Raw genomic sequence first — 19,527 nt, 5'->3', positions numbered from 1 at the left:
TTATGTAGTCTACGTCTGTCCAAATGATTACAACAATATAGAGTAAAACCATGACGTAATTTTCTCAAGAACTTTTTGAGATTTTTAGTAGGGTCAGCTGTAGTAGCTGGAAACAATTTTGAGAAGTTTTGACTTTGATTTGCATGAGTCATTTTTGTGATTTTACGACATAATAGGGCTGAAATAACAGATGTCAAAACAAGTTTACATTTACTCCATTACAGGGTTGTATGATAACTGCAGTCTCAAACTGTAGACTGGATGTGGATTTGCCAGCGAGGGTACGTGTAAACCAACACTGTCATGACTTTCTAACATTTTCCTGGATGATTATAACAGTGTTTACAATTACCCCAACCAACATAAAATAAAAATTCCAAAATGAGCAATTTTTGAAAGGAATTTATTAAAAATTCCAAATTAAGCAATTTTTGAAACAATTTAACAAATATCATTAAAATTTTGGCAGTATATGACAATCATTAAAACTGTAATGGTAGGTTATGTATTCCTTTGCTAATACACATAAAGAGAGCACACAAACAAAAAATATATGGCTAAGCTTGTAACCATGTATGGTTTAAACAGGGCCAAACACAAATTTGTCAAGGGGTGCCTGTCAGGTAAATGACTCAGTAAGCACACTAAATGAAAGTTATTTTGTACAGCCATTTCCACCAATGCCCATCAAATATGTAATTAACTGATGATTTATATGACATTTTTGTATGTCAGGCAAAAAGCTGCAGTGAACCACTGATAAAAGACTCCTCCATCCACCCATGTGTTGAAGCAGCACAGTGTGTCCATGGTTAGGCACACATAAAAGTCCACCAACTCTGACTGCACCATCCTTACACACGATCAATGATGGCAAGTAATGGTCATCTGTAGCAACACAAGCAAAACAGTTGTTGATTTCTACCTGATCCAGAAGAGATCTCTTCAGCAACTGTCCCTGTCCCAAGAGCAATTACTCTAATTGAGTCACTGCCAAGCACAGGCTCATCCCAGTTGTAGACAAAGCATGATTCCTCATTATCTTTTGGCCTAGATATTTAATACAAATTATTCAGGTTGTTATAGAGGATTTAAACTACATATGGATTTCTAGCATTCTTTTGGGACCATTGCAGGTGCTCAGTTGATGCTCATGTTTCTTCAAAGAAATGCAAAATACAGAGGTTGTGTTTCATAAATCCTCACTAAGATGACAATCTTTAGATTGAGTTTTCAATAAATTCTGTTTGACATTTTGTTGTACCAATGAATCAAGTTCCTCTTTGTCACAAGGATCTTCCATAACTGCACGAATAATTAAATTATTGGCCAGTGTTGCTTCAATACGTGAAGAACTAACTTGAGGAAGTTCAAGGCCTAATTTATCCTGTGGTACCCTTCACTTAAAGAAAAAATTAGAATAAAATTATGCAAATCCTGTATAAAAGAATAAATTGTTTTTATAATTTGTTTCTGGACTCTCATAAAAATGTAATTTCATTTACAAATCATGCACAGCCCTTGACACATCATGTACAGCATAGCTGCAATCTGTACACTTTTTGATGTAGGTTCTCAGCAGTTTTCAGAACCTGTAATGGAATAACATCATCATATTGTTGTTACACAATCTCCACTCAGTATCAGTACCCAATCATCCCAATTTGTAATTTTTAGAGGGTAAATGTAAACATGGAGTGGTTTCTTATTTTGCTTAAAATTAAATAATTTCATTATTATAATCTCAGTTGTGAATGATAAAATAACAGATGATAAATGAGTTTAACTTAGCAATAAATAAAAGAAAATAATACAATCTTCTTTTTACTGAAATCTGGAGCTAACAAACTGCTAGACATATCAACATAAAAAGGACAACAATTAACATAATTCAACAGAAAAAAAGGAGATGGAAGTGACGTCAGAATAAAAAAAATTATGGCCAAAAACAATGCTCCCACATATTACACCAACTGCCTCTCCAGCAAAATTCTATACCAGCAGCTTACAGTTACCCTGACCTTACAAATCCCCTCCGACCGTAACAATGTTAAACATCAACTGGTCTTTGTATAGTAGCAAATATTTTAAATATATATTCGTGTACCAAATATATTTAAAAAAATTTAGCCTATGTCTGTCTGAAGCTTTATTAGAGTATTGCGTAAAAATTTGAAGTAAATTGGTCAAGAACTTCTTAAGATTTTTCCTAACAGTGTTTCCTGTTTATGTAGTAAGCATATATTTATATACTATATATATATTAAAAACGTAGTCTACATCTGTCCAAACATTTATTACCATATCATATAAAAATCTGAAGTAAACCAGTCAAGTACTTTTGACATATTTGGTAACTACATTATACAACGACTTGTTTTTATATAGTAGTATAGATTACAGAGTCCTTTGAGAAAAGAGAAGTAGCAGTACATGCATCAAATCTCAGATTGCAAGTCAATAATACTGAAAGAATACAACACAGAAGATATATGTAGAAGGACTGTATAAATGAAATAAAATCTGAGGCAATATTATACAAAGGAAAGAGCAGATGAAACAGAAAATTGTGTCAATAGAGCACTGAAAGACATAGTTCAAAGCAGAGTACCTGCAGTAGATGGCATTACCTCAGAATCATTAAGATTCTTGAGAGAGCCAGCCATGACAAAACTGTTCCCAATCCTACATATGACAGATATTCTTGTTGTGATCTCCAGTCCAAGCACTGGTTTGATGCAGCTCTTTGAAGTTAATCTATCCTGTGCAAGTCTCTTCTCTCTATAAAATTAGTGCAACCTACAGCCAATCTGACCTGCTTACTTATGATAGATGAGCTTGTTAAGCTCTCAGAAACCAAGAGAATGTAATCACTCCAATAACAAAGATGACAGACACTGTCAGGTGTGATTATGACTGAACCATCAGTTAAATATACCAAACTACTGTGAATTATTGACAAAATGAAGGAAAGAGTGGTAGAGGCAGATCTGGAGGAAGATCAGTTTGGATCTCAGAGAAATGTAGCAACATATGGAGAAATAATGACCCAATGATTCATCTTGAAAGATAGATTGAAGTAGGACAAACCCACATTTATAGATTTGCTGATTTATAAAAAGCTTTTGATACTATAGACTGGAACACATTCTTTGAAATGCTGAAGTTATCAGGGATAAAACACAGACAGCAAATGGGTATTCAAGACTTGCGCAGAAATCAGGTCACAAAGATATCATCAATGAATCAGAAACAAGTGAAGGGCTTGGGTTTCGTTGTGGTTGGGAATGATTTCTCTAGGCACCCCATGAATGGGTTGGCATAGAATGGTGCATGTGCATGCCCAATGCTGTACCATGGGTTTGTTTGTAGGTGGTGCCTTCAAAGGTGAAGTAATTTTGGGTGAGAATATAGTTTTGGTAACCAGGAAGGAGGCTGTAGGTTTGGGACAGGTAGTGTTCAGTAGCAGTAAGGCCACAGGCATAGGGGATGTTAGGTAGAGGGAGGTGGCAGTGGTATTGATGAGCAGGGCATTGTGTGTAAAGGAACGGCAACTATGGAGAGCCATTGGAGGAAATCGTTGGTGTCTCTGATACTGGTGGCTAGGTTATGGGTAATAGGCTGAAGTTGTTGGCCTACAAGAGTAGAGATTTTCCCAGTGGGAGCACAATCACCAGCCACTATGTCATCCTGGGTGATTGGGTTATGGACTTTAGGAATCATGAAGAAGATGGAAGTGCAGGGAATGGGAGGAATGGGAGAGGTGAGTAGAGAGATAAGTCTCAGGGAGGAAGGTTCTGGGAGCGACCTAACGATTTGGGAAGAGACTAGAGATCCTGTTGTGTTTCTGGAATGGGGTCATTTAGCAAATGCAGATGCATCAGTTGGTAAACTGTAGTCCAATCAGGATGGAATGGAAGCATATTTGAGACAAGAGTATGAAAATAAAGTGGAGGGATTATTTGGTGATGAAGAAGAGATAGAAGGTGATGATGATGAGAAAGGGCAAGATATTATACAGGACTTTGGTTTTGACAAGGACAATGTGTTAGTAAAGCCAAACACACTGACAAATGGGTTCTCCATAGACAAAGTAAAATTGGCAGAAATGAAGGTTGGTGGACATTGGACATTGCAATGTTCTTCTTAACACAGCAATGTAACATCATATTTATCCACTGATAAAAGGCAGTGACTTTCAATTAAGATGTCCTCCCCTGTGTGAGAATTACGTACTGTGTGTATGAGTCAGGTTGTGATACAGGAATGACAACATAAGTAAGTTTAGGTCTGGCCATGAGCCGTGCACTGATAGCAAAAATGGTTAAGGCAACTGCTAACGTAAAACGGGAAACTGGGTTCCAGTCCCAGTGCAGCACAAATTTTTGCTGTCATCATTCACTTATAAAGCTGATGGTTGGTTGTATTCACAACTGCGAATACATTTCAAGTGTAACAAATTAGACACCAACAGTTATAAATATGTTTTGATACTGTGAAAACAAAATAACTGACCATGGCAGAAGTGAAGATACAAGACACGAACTGATAAAGCATTTCTGAAAAAGAAAAATTTGTTAAAATATAATATAAGTTTAAGCATTCAGAAGTCTTCAAAGAATATAATTGTCTGGAATGTAGCCTTGTAGAGAAGCCAAAAAGATGGAAGATAATCATTATAGACAAGAAGAAAATAGAAGCTTTTAATTGTGATGCTACAGAATATGAGTAGATCTAGCAACTAGTACCTAATCAAGAGGCACTGAATCAAATTGGGAAAAAAGAGTGTTTTGATATGACTTGACTAAAACATGGGATAGACTGTTGACATATCTTAGGCATCAAGTAATGGTTAACTTGGGGAGACAAGAATGGAGAGTGAAAATTATAGAGAAAAGCCAACACTTGACTACTGTAAGCAGGTTCCAAGTGACGAATGTTGGAGTAGTTTTGCAGAGGTGAAGAGACTTGCACAGCTGGAGAGCTGCATAACACATCATGAGACTAAAGAACACAACAACAAGCAGCCAGGAGCTACTGTCTTGGATTTTAGTAATTACTGCACTTGACTGTCACTACTAGCCTACCATGTAGTTGCACACAGATTTATCTACCTTATTCCAATTCCAGGAGGCCTCACTGTCATATGCCAGATTTAATCTTGACAGCTTAGAAGCAGTCATGCTCGAACCATGTGGAGTGTTGCAACGTCTGTGTCAAAGCAGGAACATGACATGAGGCTTTACAAACAACACAAGGATTGGTGCTGTGGAGGCACATTTTTTATATTCAAAATCACCACTTTTCTATCCCTTCTGTTGCAACACCTTTATATTTTTAAACAAAATTATGAAAAATACCTTATTATCCATTCTTTTATGAATTATGTGAATATCTATATACAAAGGCTGAAATGTTCTGTTAGCTTCACAGTAAGTAGCAGTGGTAAAACTGCATGACAAGCAGTAATGTACCATAAATACAGATGTAAATAATTATTTCCTTTGAAAAATACCAGTTTAATCAAGTGAATATTAATGTAAAACTGCAGCTATTAAATGTAATTGGTGAAGCAGTCCCCCCCCCCCCCCCCCCCCCCCCAAAAAAAAAAAAAGTTGCAACTTTCTTTCCAATTCGCTTGGTCAAATTTAAATTCCATACCTGTATGCATTAACAGCATTAAAAAATGTAGTAAAGATGGAAGTATTGGCGTATTTTACATGTATTCATTCCATGTTGTATTAAGGGTTGATCTTCTGGAGAAGTACACCTTCAGTAAACAACACACTTGTTCAGCAGAAGTTAACAGTAACAATACTGTTTAAAATAGATAATCATACAACTTGCAGATGCCTTTTTAAGGATCCTGGACCTCTTATACTCACTTCCCAATACTTTTGCTCCATAATTATTCATGTTTCTGGTAACAAAAATATTCTGAGCTGAAATGTGATTTACAAGACATAAAAATAATTTTCAAGTGCATGTTATCTCCTTGTCTAGGATCAGAATGCAGTTATGTACTCTGATGGGTGTATCAAAGAAGAAATATGATATGAGGCACTATTAGCACAGCAATGACTGGTGCTGCAGAGGCCACTATTGCTACTTTTGCACACTCCAGAAGAAAATTAAAAACAAATTACATTAGTCTCTCTTTTTTCACATCAAATGGATATCGACTGAAAAGTTCTGTTAGCCACAGTTCACTGTAAACCTGAATGGTAAGTAATAATATACTATAAATAGCACACATTAAAAATACATACATCACTTTTAAAAATACCACTGTAATCCAAAATATATATTAAGTTTCTAATAGTAGATAAACAGCAAGTATATTACACAACTGAGGAGAAAGCAGCTCCCTTTCTAATTTAATCAATTAAAATGTAGACAGAAAAGTGTGAATAATACCAATCAGTATATTGACAGGTTATTGTTAATGCAGTGTACAAACTAAGTTTTTATCAAAGTTCGAGTCTCGGTCCGGCACGCAGTTTCAATCTGCCAGGAAGTTTCATATTAGTGCACATTCCGCTGCAGAGTGAAAATCTCATTCTTCTAAGTTTCTATCATTTGCTTGTCTCCTGTTAGTTTACACCTTGACCTGATCTACATTCCTGAAGGTATTCCATCTTCATTGGACCTACAGAATGTGATAAAGTATAAATGCACATAAATAGGCTTTGTCTTCTGCCTGTTTCTAAGCAGTTTTATTTTCCCTTGTATGCCAGAAACAATTCTGTTATAATCACCATAACTTTCTCACACATTACGTTAACACTTCATATTAGAACTTTCATGACAAATTTTCAGACAATTGTATTATACTTCTATAATAACTGTAAGCCACATGAGGAAATATGTAGACCATCTAAACAACAATTCACCAACTACAAACAGCAATTGAATGGAATGCACAACATAAAAAACATAAAATTTCTGGAGTGTGTAGTACTTTGTTAGCATTAAATTTCTCTACTGGCGTTAAATTCACACAGAAAAATGTTTCTCATAATTTACTGATATAACCAAATGACACAAGTAACATTTAAAATTTACAAACATAAACTTACTTCAGCGAGTTGCAATTCCTTCAAATCATCCAGTGTAATTTGTTCCATCAATTCATGACTCTGATCTGCAGTGATGTCCACTTTGGAACCAAGGATGTAATAGTCTGAGTTTGATTTCAAAAGCACTTTCTGTTCTCCACCTTAGAATAATAAAATAGAGAGAAATCACTGATGATGTTATTCTGGTAACCACGGGTCAACATTCAAAAGTCAATTTTACTATCACTGAACTTCAAATCATGATTAATCAAGTGTGAGAAGCTCTCTGATATGCAGTGTGTATTTCATTGTCTCACACCACTAGTTGCAATGCAGTCATGTTACCAATTGTTCAGTTCTTGTTCCACACATTCCTCGGGATGCTACAGGTATTCTGACTCTTTGAGAGATAGTGAAACATTTAAATTCTGAAGTGGTCCTTAAAATAGGACAGTTTTCTTTACAGTATGTATCAGTACTGTCCTGCTGTAACCTGGATATAACTGTACTGATGCTGCACTATGACAAACATTTTCGGAAGGATTGCTTGAGTTGTATGTGTCTTGTTGGGTAGTGGGTGTCTGCAGTACTTCCAGAGCTTCGAGAATATGACAATTGTTCTTGTATAAATGTCCAATCACTGAACTATACAGATATAAATTCTAAGGAGTAAGCTCTGGACGCCTAGCAGGCCATATCCTGCAAAAGATTATACAATTACCAAGAAGTCATCCAAAAAAGGAAATGGTTGTTGGCCTACAAGTGCAGATGCTCCATTTTGTTGCAACCTGCTGACTTGAATTTCAGACTTAATAAGTTGAGCTATTAAAGATTTCATGGTTTCAGTGCACTAATGTCATTGTAATCCATGTCATATCCCATTCTTCTGAATTATGAACAGGGGGTAGCCAGTATTCCAGACATAAGGGTTCTACCTGTTAACCTACATAGATAAATAAAACTGCTCCTTGCAATACACAATATGATATAAGGATGCCATCAAAAATATGAAGAAAGCTGTCAAAGAAATGGCAGCCATTATACTAAATACTAGGTCCATATCTCTGAACTGTAGCACTACACATTAGGTGAGAAAAGAATATTCAGTTCTTTCGTCGAATGTTGTGCCAGAATTATCCACAGAAATAACCATATAATGGATGTATATGAACTCTTCAATGCCACAAAAAGTCTAATCTGACACTGAGGATCTACTGGTTTGATGAGTATCCACTATCTGTGCAATGAAATTCTGCAGTGAGATTTTGAAGCATTACAGTGTGTCACCTTTACATTTAGCAGTTTTACTTAATCATTCTCTACACAGCATCCACAATTTTTCCTTTCTTACAAAACATAGGTTACCATGAAATAACTGCATTCCAACACCCAGCTCAGTTTAGACATAACTATCAGTATTGCTAAGCAAAACTGACCAACTTGTGGAGGAAATTGTGCTGTGGCAACAGTTGAACAAGTTGCTTTTTTGCAATATCATGCACAAAAACAAACTACCAAAAAAACTACTGTGTTATTCAATTGCTCATGCTTCTAGGAGCCCTGTATACATCAGTCACATTTTAAAATGACTACAAATAATTAATGTTTACCATCTCAAGGTAATTGTAAATAACACAAGCCTATGTTTACTGTGACACAAAAATTTGAACTAAACAAATAATGAAGTAACAACGGAAAATAAACAGTAACTAAGATTAATACTAACAGACATTGTTTCACAGCAAAATTTAAATATATGACAGAATAATCACCTATTACATACATTATCACATTTATACCAAAAAGTGCCATTAGTGTTGAAAAACGTACCTGTTTGAATATCCAATGGGGGCTCTGGTGTTTCAGACTTTGACAGCACAGAGTCAAATTTCTGGAAATTATATTCACATAAAGTATTATTCCTAGGAAGTCTGGTGTTGTGTGAACCATCTTTCACATTTCTTGCTCTTTGTCTACTGAAATTACAAAATTTCCCACAATCTTTCAAAATTTCTCATTAATTTGGCAATAAGCCACAATAAATACAGGGGCAAGTAAAACATCTTCCATTTTTTTTTATATGTTCACCCTGATAAATGCACCAAAATTGGTATAGTTTTCATATGAGGTTATCTGGAAAATGAAGATCTAAGAAGAAATGAAATGGTTGAATTTTAACATAGTGTCTGATCATTAGCTCTCCAGTACACTTGGTTCCTGTCCAACATTGGTCATGGAGCATCTGTGAGATGAATTTTTTTGTTTAAATCTAAATTCCAAATGAAGGTAGTCGTAAATGAAATAAAAATATACCTCAAGTGTATAAATGTTCATTAACCATTTTCCTTAGCAAAAGACATAGCAAAGTGTACAGCCATCAGAAATCGACAAAAATGACTGTTATTATGCGATTTTTTTTTAGCCTAAAAGAGGTTTTGATTGCTGACAGCCATAAAAACAATTGACAGTTGTCTTCTTAAGGACCATGCATTTTCTGCTCATAAGGTGATTTGTCCTCACAGGTATTTGTGCATATTTAAGTTTGGTGTGGGAGGGAGGGTGGTGGAGAGGTTGCAGAGGGGGCTGCAAAGGGAGAGGAGGGAAAGAAAGAGAGGAAGGGAGGGAGGGAGGGAGAGATAGAGAGAGAGAGAGAGAGAGAGAGAGAGAGAGAGAGAGAGAGAGAGAGAGAGAGAGAGAGAGACTCCACACAAATTACACGTATATATTTTCACTTGACATTTCTTTTCCTCCTGCCACACTGTACATTTCTTCTGCATGTTTGTATCATTTTGGTTTCACTTGTGATGATTTCCCTCCTTTCTTCATCAATTTGTAGAATTTCGCCAAATCTAGGTGACAGAAATAAAGGGAAACCTGAATCTGAAAGTTCCTTTGCAATAGGTCTTGAAACAATTCTTTTTTTAGAGGTAAAGGAAAATCTCATTGTCTCCTTATCTCATTCCTGCTTTCAAAATATATAACTTAGCTTTTTATGCCAGCAGCTTCAGTGTTGAATAAAATATAACTATTGGCCACCTTTTTTACCATTTCAGGAACCACTGCAACACAACATGTCTCACCTACAATATCAACACTGCATACTGTTTTATCATAAATATGATTATTTCAGATCTCAATCTCACATTAGTTCCTGTTTCTCCCTCAGTTACCGTATCAAAACGTAAGGTAGACCTCAAGATGACATTTTTCATCATGTGCAGGAGATATGCAAAAACATTTTTATTATTTATATATTTTTTATTATATTTCATTATATTATTTGGTTTGTCTGAGATTTCCCACTTATTTTTCTTAATAGTCACAGCAAAAGATAGTCTATGATTTTTACAGTGAACATATTACATAAATCTAATGAAACAATATTTGGTGATCAAGAGAAGTATGACAAATATGATCATGGGCATCTCTCAGATATTTGGAGGGTTTTAGTTAGGATCGATTTATTTTTTATATGATGTGAAAAGTTAAAACACTTTTGAAATTCAGCATTAGTGGACAGTTAGAACAAAATTGAATATATTCAAAAGCAATAAAATTTATACAGTTGTTTGCACTGTCTCTATTGGATGCAATTTGGCTCCTACACCCATGAAAATGCACCTTTCAAACAACAATGTTTAAAAATGTACACCTGGACAACTTTCCTCAATTTAGAAATAATATCAAATCCAACTAACTTGAATGGTCTAAGAAACCTCTTATCATTCTGGCTCATTAGTACTTGTTTTGTCCAAGATGTTCATGTGTATTTAATTTATTGGTACTACTGCATTAACATACAGATATAAAGTGTGTGTGCAGGAAGATTACTATTGCAATTTGTCATCATTTCAAAACAATATGTTCTTCAAATGATTTGCTAACTGTTTCGCCAAAGCAACCCTCTTACAACACATACTTCATTTAGTCAAATTCATACTGTCCAAAATATCTCTCATGGGATACATGACTGTTTACCATAATACTACCTCCTCTCTCTGCTGAGTCACTTACTATTAACAATTTACTTTTTTTTGTCTGGTTCACATTGATTTTCACTTTAAGATATGCTCCAATCTCCCCCCCTCCCTCCTCTCTTTTTAATTGAATTAAGATTCCCAACCATTATCATTAATCCAATGTCACTTTTAAACTTACATAATCAATTACCACAAATTCCATTTCCTGGACCCTCTTTGGCCCGCTCTGCATTATATCATGTACTAATAACCATTCTCCTCATGCCTCCAAGTCATCTAACTTCATTAATGTGTTACAAAGAAAACTACAACAATGTTATGAAAAGGATGGATTTCTACTCAGTGACAGGCACAACAAAAAGGCTGCTATACATTTGAGCTTTCAGCCAAAAGACCTTCTTCCAAAGTAGAAAGCACACACACATTCGCAAAATCACAACTCACAAACACATGACCACTATCAGTGGCCACTGTCTCTGAGGCAGTCCATCCTCCCTGGCCAGAGGTAGTGGTCATATGTGTTTGAGCTGTGCCTGTGTGAATGCGTGTGTTTGTGTTTTCTACTTTAGAAGAATGTCTTTTCCTCAAAAGCTCAAATATATAACAGTCTTTATACTGTGCCAGTCTGTGACTCAATGTCTCCTTTATATGATAAATAGCATTCTGTCCTTTTCATATTGCTGTCACTTCATTCTGGATTTTCCATTGTTTGATTTTACAAAGAAAACTATCATACATATGTAAAGTCCTCCTTGACACCTGAATCCCTAAGAAATTTACTCTAAGTTCTCTCAGCTGCCATTTGAATCACCTAGTTCTTCTGTGTCATCAACTTAATGTTTCAAATTAAAGCTCATACTTCTCCTAACATTCTGCACCACATGCTTCCTCCCTTTCAATATAGCTTCATATCTAGAATGTCCCTCAAGCTTAATCACTTCTTGGATTGCAGATATATCAGAAAATATTTATTTATGTTTCTGAGAAGGATCACCTACAATAATTTAACTCACTGCTTACTCCTCCATACATCATTATTCATCTCCCATAATCCTCTATTTCTCTCTTCTCCTTCAATAATATTTAATGTCTCTTTTCCTTACACTCTTAAATCAACACATTCTCATCTTTCAAATCAATGCAGCTCAACTTCCACACACTCCTGTCTGCCTTCATTTCCACAGAGTATTCTTTACATTTATTTAATTAAATCCTACATGCAGTTACCACTTGTATTACTGTTGCTTTTACATCCTTAGACAAGCCTCTGAATTCACAAATAATAGCCACTCCTGATTAACTTTTCTCTCTTTCCCACAGATGCGACTCCTTCCACTGCCTCTCAGAAAAAGAACTACAACTGTATCATCCAATTCTTGAGTTATTTTTACTGGGTTCTTTCCAACCAGTCATTGACATTGTAATGTATCACTTCAAATAAATGAATGCATATAAAGTGAATAAATTTTAATGCTCCATAAGCTAATTGTTTGGAGACAGGACACATCCAAGTGACCACAGCAGCAACACATTAAAAAATATAAATAATCAAATTTTAAATGGTATAAAACTCCTAATCGGCCAAAGATAGCTACTTTACCTGCTATTTTTTTATTTCTTTTAGAGTCAGGTGAAGAGTCATCTTTGGGGAGCGAAATAGCTAGGTGACGGCAGACTGTGATAATATGATGTATAATACAACAAATGATTTGCATTATACAGAAACAGTAATTGGCTTTCATAATTCAAAATTTAGAATCTAAGCTTCAACTTGTACAAACACAAATGTGTAAATGATGGTGCACTGATGGCACACAATCAACATTTCACCAAACCAATTGCTTTCCAATGTAGTTAAATAGCTGAAACATGAAACAATTCTTTACCCATGATTAGTTAAAGATATCAATCACTTTAGTAGTTAAAGAAAACATGTCTGATCTTAAATAATTGTATTATTATATCAAAACACCAAAATACCATTGCAATGGCTTGGGGGCTTTGAATTTGCCCCATATGTATCCACTGAACATGAGTTAATGTCCTGAGGTCTTTTACTTAGACCTAATCTCCAAGACAGCAATCTGTACAATCTCTCTTTTCTCTTTGATGTGATTATAGAAGCTTTCTGGTAAAACATTAATTTTACTTCTTGTGTGATTATAGAAGCTTTCTGGTAAAGCATTAATTTTACTTCTTGTACCTAGTAAAGTCTTCACAGCTTCATCCTTTATTCTAAATGGTTTTCTTTTACTTCATCCACTGAGGACTGCCCTTTGTCTATGAATTGCCATTATCTGCTTTCTCAAAGCACAGTCAACTTAACCCTTCCTCCACTGTTGTGTATGTTCCACAGATTTTCCAACCTGTCCAACAGATTCAGAATGCAGCACTGATTCAGTTGTTCTGTGACTATTAGACTTTGTCCTTGACTGACAATTCACTGATATGTTCAGATTTACTAAAAACACTGTCTTCACAAAAAACAAATGCCTACATTTTCTCCACCAACCTTCATTTCTGGCAATTTTACTTTGTCTATAGAGAACCCATTTGTCAGTGTGTTTGGCTTTACTAACACATTGTCCTTGTCAAAACCAAAGTCCTGTATAATATCTTGCCCTTTCTCATCATCATCACCTTCTATCTCTTCTTCATCACCAAACAATCCCTCCACTTTATTTTCACACTCTTGTCTCAAATATTCTTCCATTCCATCCTGATTGGACTACAGTTTACCAACTGACGCATCTGCATTTGCTAAATGACCCCATTCCAGAAACACAACAGGATCTCTAGTCTCTTCCCAAATCGTTAGGTCGCTCCCAGAACCTTCCTCCCTGAGACTATCTCTCTACTCACCTCTCCCATTCCTCCCATTCCCTGCACTTCCATCTTCTTCATGATTCCTAAAGTCCATAACCCAATCACCCAGGATGACATAGTGGCTGGTGATTGTGCTCCCACTGGGAAAATCTCTACTCTTGTAGGCCAACAACTTCAGCCTATTACCCATAACCTAGCCACCAGTATCAGAGACACCAACGATTTCCTCCAATGACTCTCCATAGTTGCCGTTCCTTTACACACAATGCCCTGCTCATCAATACCACTGCCACCTCCCTCTACCTAACATCCCCTATGCCTGTGGCCTTACTGCTACTGAACACTACCTATACCAAACCTACAGCCTCCTTCCTGGTTACCAAAACTATATTCTCACCCAAAATTACTTCACCTTTGAAGGCACCACCTACAAACATACCCATGGTACAGCATTGGGCATGCACATGCACCATTCTATGCCAACCCATTCATGGGGTGCCTAGAGAAATCATTCCCAACCACAACGAAACCCAAGCCCTTCACTTGTTTCTGATTCATTGATGATATCTTTGTGACCTGGACTAAGGGTGAGGACACCATATCCACATTCCTCCAGGACCTCAATATCTCCTCCCCCACTCACTTCACTTCACTTCACCTGGTCCTCCTCAATGTCAATCTCCACCTCAAAGGTGGCTGCATCGGTACCTCCATCCACATCAAACCTACCAACCACTTTGACAGCTGCCACCCATTCCAAACCAAGAAGTCTCTTCCATACAGCCAAGCTAAACATGACCATTGCATCTTTAGTGATGAGCAGTCCTCCTCCAAATATACCAAGGGTCCCACTAAGGTCTCAAGAGACAAAAATTACTCTTGCATCCTTGTACAGAAACAGATCTCTTATGCAGTGTCTTTTGGTGACCTACCACCTTTCACATTCCCACCATCCTGCCACAAAGGAGCACTTCCCCCGTGACTCGGTACCAGGACTGGAGCGACTGAATCACATTCTTCACTGGGTTTCAACTACATCTCGTCATGCCCTGATATGAGGAATATCCTACCTACCATCCTTCCCATGATAGTATTCCATCACCTACTGAACATCCATCCCTATTCCATCCCTTCACCCAACTCCTTGCCTCGTGATTCATATACCAGTAATAGACCTAGATGCAAGACCTCTTCCATACATCCTCCCACCACCACCTACTCCATTCTTGTCACAAGCATCACCTATCTCATCAAAGGCAGGGCTACCTGTGAAAGTAGTCATGTGATCTACAAACTAAGCTGCAACCATTATTCTGTCATCAACATAGGCATGACAACCAAAAAGCTGTCTGTCACGAATGGTCACTGACAAACTGTGGACAAGAGACAGCTGAACCACCCAGTTGCTGAAAATGCTGTGCAACACAACATTCTTCACTTCAATGACTGCTTCACAGCCTGTGCCATATGTATCTTTCCTACAAACACCAACTTTTCTGAATTGTGCATGTGGGACTCTTCCTGCAATGTATCCAACATTTCTGTAACCCCCTTGCCTCAAACTTCATTGGTCCCTTTCCTTTCCCCACCCATTCCCTCTGCTCCTGCTCCAGCACTACACTGCCTTTTATTCCACCAACACAACAGTCTCCCTTCTTCTCCCTCCCCCACCCCTCCTCTACTTCTCTCCTTTTCCACTCTCCTTCCCCCTCCTTGCCCCCCTCAAATGACCCTACTGCACATAGCAGCTCTACCTTATCTCCATCATGCCCCTGTATGCTCCCACAAGTAACACTACAGCCTCCCCCACCCCTACCCTGCTATTCCTCCCCTTCTCTGGCCCAGCCTCCTCTTCACACCCCCACCACCCAGATTGCTTCTCCCACCAAGCACAATCTGGTCTCAGTGGCCAGACAGTGGTCATATGTATGTGACTTGTGCCTGCATGATATGTGGTGAGTTTTCTATGTTAGGAGGCCTTTGGAGCATAGACTCAGATATTTAGCAGTCTTTTTGTTGAACCTGTCTGCAATTCAACACCTCTTCTATATAATGAGTAGGAAGCTGTCCTTTTTCATAATATTGTCAGTGCATAACTACTGCCATCTCACTGTTACACACTCTCCATGCAACTTTCACTAAAACTGCTCTGCTTCAGCCACCTGAAGGTATTTCCCTTCATGCAGGGAAACTATCTTTCTCTTCATCTAAAACTACATATTTAGCTGGTTATTCCTTATTTTTAATGATCTTGATTGTTCCTCTTCTTCTGCATCTAAAAGAAGTCTTTGCTTCCAACTCTGCTCCCTTTTCAATCTGTATCCTACTGTCTGTAGTTCACCCAATGTCCATTATTGTGTGGTTCTCTTCTCAATACCGTTCCTGCCCACGCAACAGCAGGAGCTAATTCTTGTTTCTCAGACCTTCTCTCTCAAGGTAATGCTGTCCTTCACTTCTGTTTGGAGGTCTAACATTTCCACCCATACTTATCATCCACCCCCCTGTCTGGTTTGTAACCCTACCTGTCTGGTATCCTCTATCTATAATTTCTATTATTCATTCCCATTTGGTTTACTCAGTAGGGGGTTGTAACACTCACCATCCCAGAAATAGCACGCTATGGATTGCTGTTTATCCTTAGACCCAAATTCAGGTAGGAACTTGGACAAAAAATTCAGATAATGGCTCACAAAAGTTCCATCACTTTAGCCACACACCTATGTGCAGCAGCATCCAAATGACTTTTTATAAACAATGCTTTATTTTTATCTGATGCACAACTGGTTTGGTAGAAGAGCCTTTCCCAAAAGACCATCCCATGCTCACACTACAACTCCTTCTACCGTTAGAACTAAAGAAAACAACAGTACCCGCATCCTGAGGGTGCACAGAAGCAAAAATTATAGATTTTAAAGGTATTTCAAAAAGCACATATTTTATAATAACACTGCAGGTAACCATCCATATTGGGAGTGTCTCTTGCATTGTTTCGGCCATTCATTGTTCGATTCATAGGACATGTTCAAGGTCTGTGGTGGTAGTAATAACAGTAATAGTAGTAGTAGTAATCATCTGTGGATCCATGTTACAAGCACACTTGATGTGTCATGGTATTACAAATTAAAAGCAAAAAAATGTAATTCACCTGTGCAGGCATTTACATACTTACAAGTCTAGTTTCAGAAGGATGGAATAAACAGTTGGTATGGCCTTATTGATCTAATACAGTTTCCACATGCTTGAGTAATATTCTGGTATAGAGTAAGCCATGTATTTTGTAAGCAATTTTGAACATTGTGTTGCTAAACAGTTCTAAAAAAAGGCTTGTTGAAATCAGCTGGATTCTGAGTTTTTTCTGTCATGTCAAGATCATTTAATTATTAACTGAGATAAAGAACATATACAATATTTCCTTGGTATGATGACAAACAAATGATAAGCTTTCCAGTGCTTAACATCCTAGTTCTTTCTGGATTTGAGGCAACAAGCAGAAGGGCAATTAATAGTTTCTTCACAAATGAAAAAGTGAAATACTATTGACTAATTTTAAAAAGTAATTTCTTACAAATAAATAAATACCCTCAGTGAGTTACAAAAATTGGTAATAAATCATGTAAGTCACTCACATCATGTTGCCTCTCCTGACCCGATGCCGAAGCTGCTGCAGACATTTGTCAATAATCTTCTTCCATGATATATCTGGTATATCATAAAGAATCCTTAAAGCTAGAAAAGAAGAAAGATAACCAATAGGAATGACTTGACTGAAGCACTAAATGGTGATGAAAATAGCATATAGGTAATTACGTGGTGGTTGGCATTAACACACTCATTGGCACCTTAGTTACATTCTTCCTCATAGTTAGTGTTTATTGAACATCAGATATATAATTGAGTCATACTGATCTATAACTGCTATGGTGGTCCTAGAGTTGTTAACTGTGAGCTCTCTGTTTACTACCACAGTTGATTGATTTCTCATACTACAACAACCTTATGCTGAACAAAGCTGTTTCTTAAGCTACGGCTTAAGCTACTTCTTAACTTTTGCTTTCACTAATGTTCTCCTTTACATACATTCTTTTAAAGTTAGGGGCATTTCCTGAAAAGACTTTGATATGTAACCTGTATAAATAAAAGCTTGAAAAGCATTACTACAAGCAGAATACTTCCAGTAACTTTCACTTTTGTGGCAGTAGCTGTGCAATTTTTTCCACTATTTTATATTTTCATTTAAACAATATACATCTTCACTGTTAATTAATCACCAATAATTCTATTTTGCAAAGTGTTATATGTGTTCACTTTAACATTGGTAGCACTGATTGCAAATATCCATATTCAGCACCATTCATTGTCATATGCACTATAATTGTCAGTGTGAATGCATGATATTATACGTTTTTTTTTTTTTTTTTTTTTTGTTTTTTTTTTTAATTTTATAAATATCAAAATGAATTATGACCAGCTGCGAAATGCACCGACAAAGTCTCTCTTCAAATGCTAAAAGGTCTCTTCAAATGCTAAAAGGAATGTACTCGTGCCTCTTGGTAAATGGACAATGCAATTAACATACCAAATGACTGAACTCCACTCTGAAATGTGCATAGTACTATCATCTTTGCATCCAAATGTGACTAGAATCCTACAACCATCTCATTTTAAATCTGAAAATTGTAGGGGAGTTATTGGACTTTACCACATACAAGATCTTGAGGTTAAAGATGCCACAAAAAATGCATTACTGATTCTCAAGAGATTTACTGAAGGTGTTGCAGTTCCCAGGATTTCAAATAAATTTATCAGGTTAAATAAATAAAAACAAAAAGAAACTGGTTAAACCATTAGAGTCACACATCTGATGAGGTGTCATTCTGAAGTTACCAAGAGTACTGCTCAGATAAAAAAAACTAGGACACATTCAATCTTGCCCACTACAGGATAACATCATTGGTATAGCCCAGCAAGTACTTATACCCTGACTTCCATAGTTTAGCTTTCAGTTTCTCTCAGTTATGAGTCAGTGTTTCAGCAACTAGTACCAAGGTGAGCCATGTGACACTCCGACCGCAGCCTTTTGAGATGACTACGGTCTGTGATGCTATAGCCAACAAGATCTGATGAAATCTGCTGCTGCCTTGTCTTTGCCATCGCTGATGTGAAAACTTTGGGCCTCTGCAAGCCTACCTTATGATCCTTGGTGAGGTGATGAACCACTGTTGTTCCGGGGAAACGAAGCAATTGCTGCCTCCCAACTCACAGATGACTCCAGCACTGCAAACTAGTCTCTCACAGAAAGTAGGGAGAAATAGAATGAGGAAGGTACATTGGGGAGAGATTAAAAGTTTTCTTTAGTATTTTGGTGAAACCATAGCTAAACACCTACCATCATGAAGGGAAATCAATGTCACTCCTTTTGGGCACTTGGCATTTCTTTCCTGTATTTAGTTGATTTGGAATGCTTTAAAAGTATGAAGTGCTGTTTGCCTATTATATTTGCTGTTCCACATGTCAATCAACAGATAAGTGAAGCTACTACAAAATACACTGACTGTCTGATTTGGAGCACTGGCTTCAAGGTGTTGAAACAAAATAGTTCCATGATACGTGTAAAGATGCACCAACACCATATTAGGTCAGTTATCTCGCTGCACATGTGGCTG

At 37.0% G+C, this 19,527-nt stretch overlaps 1 protein-coding gene across 5 annotated transcripts in view; it reads right to left on the bottom strand.

The window, feature by feature from the left end:
• The window catches only part of LOC126272915 (uncharacterized), a 211,172-nt gene that overhangs the window by 33,997 nt on the left and 157,648 nt on the right, over positions 1-19,527 (bottom strand). For 4 of the 5 annotated variants that reach the window (XM_049976200.1, XM_049976201.1, XM_049976202.1 and 1 more), the window contains 3 exons: positions 17,491-17,590; positions 8,889-9,034; positions 7,080-7,219 (listed from right to left, as the gene is read on the bottom strand). In XM_049976200.1, coding sequence (XP_049832157.1) covers positions 7,080-7,219; positions 8,889-9,034; positions 17,491-17,590 — 386 coding nt within the window. The remainder of the gene's footprint in view (positions 1-7,079; positions 7,220-8,888; positions 9,035-17,490; positions 17,591-19,527) is intronic. The other variant, XM_049976203.1, reaches the window with a different exon arrangement.

Source organism: Schistocerca gregaria, chromosome 5 (assembly GCF_023897955.1).
Source record: "Schistocerca gregaria isolate iqSchGreg1 chromosome 5, iqSchGreg1.2, whole genome shotgun sequence".
NCBI classification, from domain to species: domain Eukaryota; kingdom Metazoa; phylum Arthropoda; class Insecta; order Orthoptera; family Acrididae; genus Schistocerca; species Schistocerca gregaria.
This window is presented reverse-complemented; position numbering and strand designations above follow the sequence as displayed.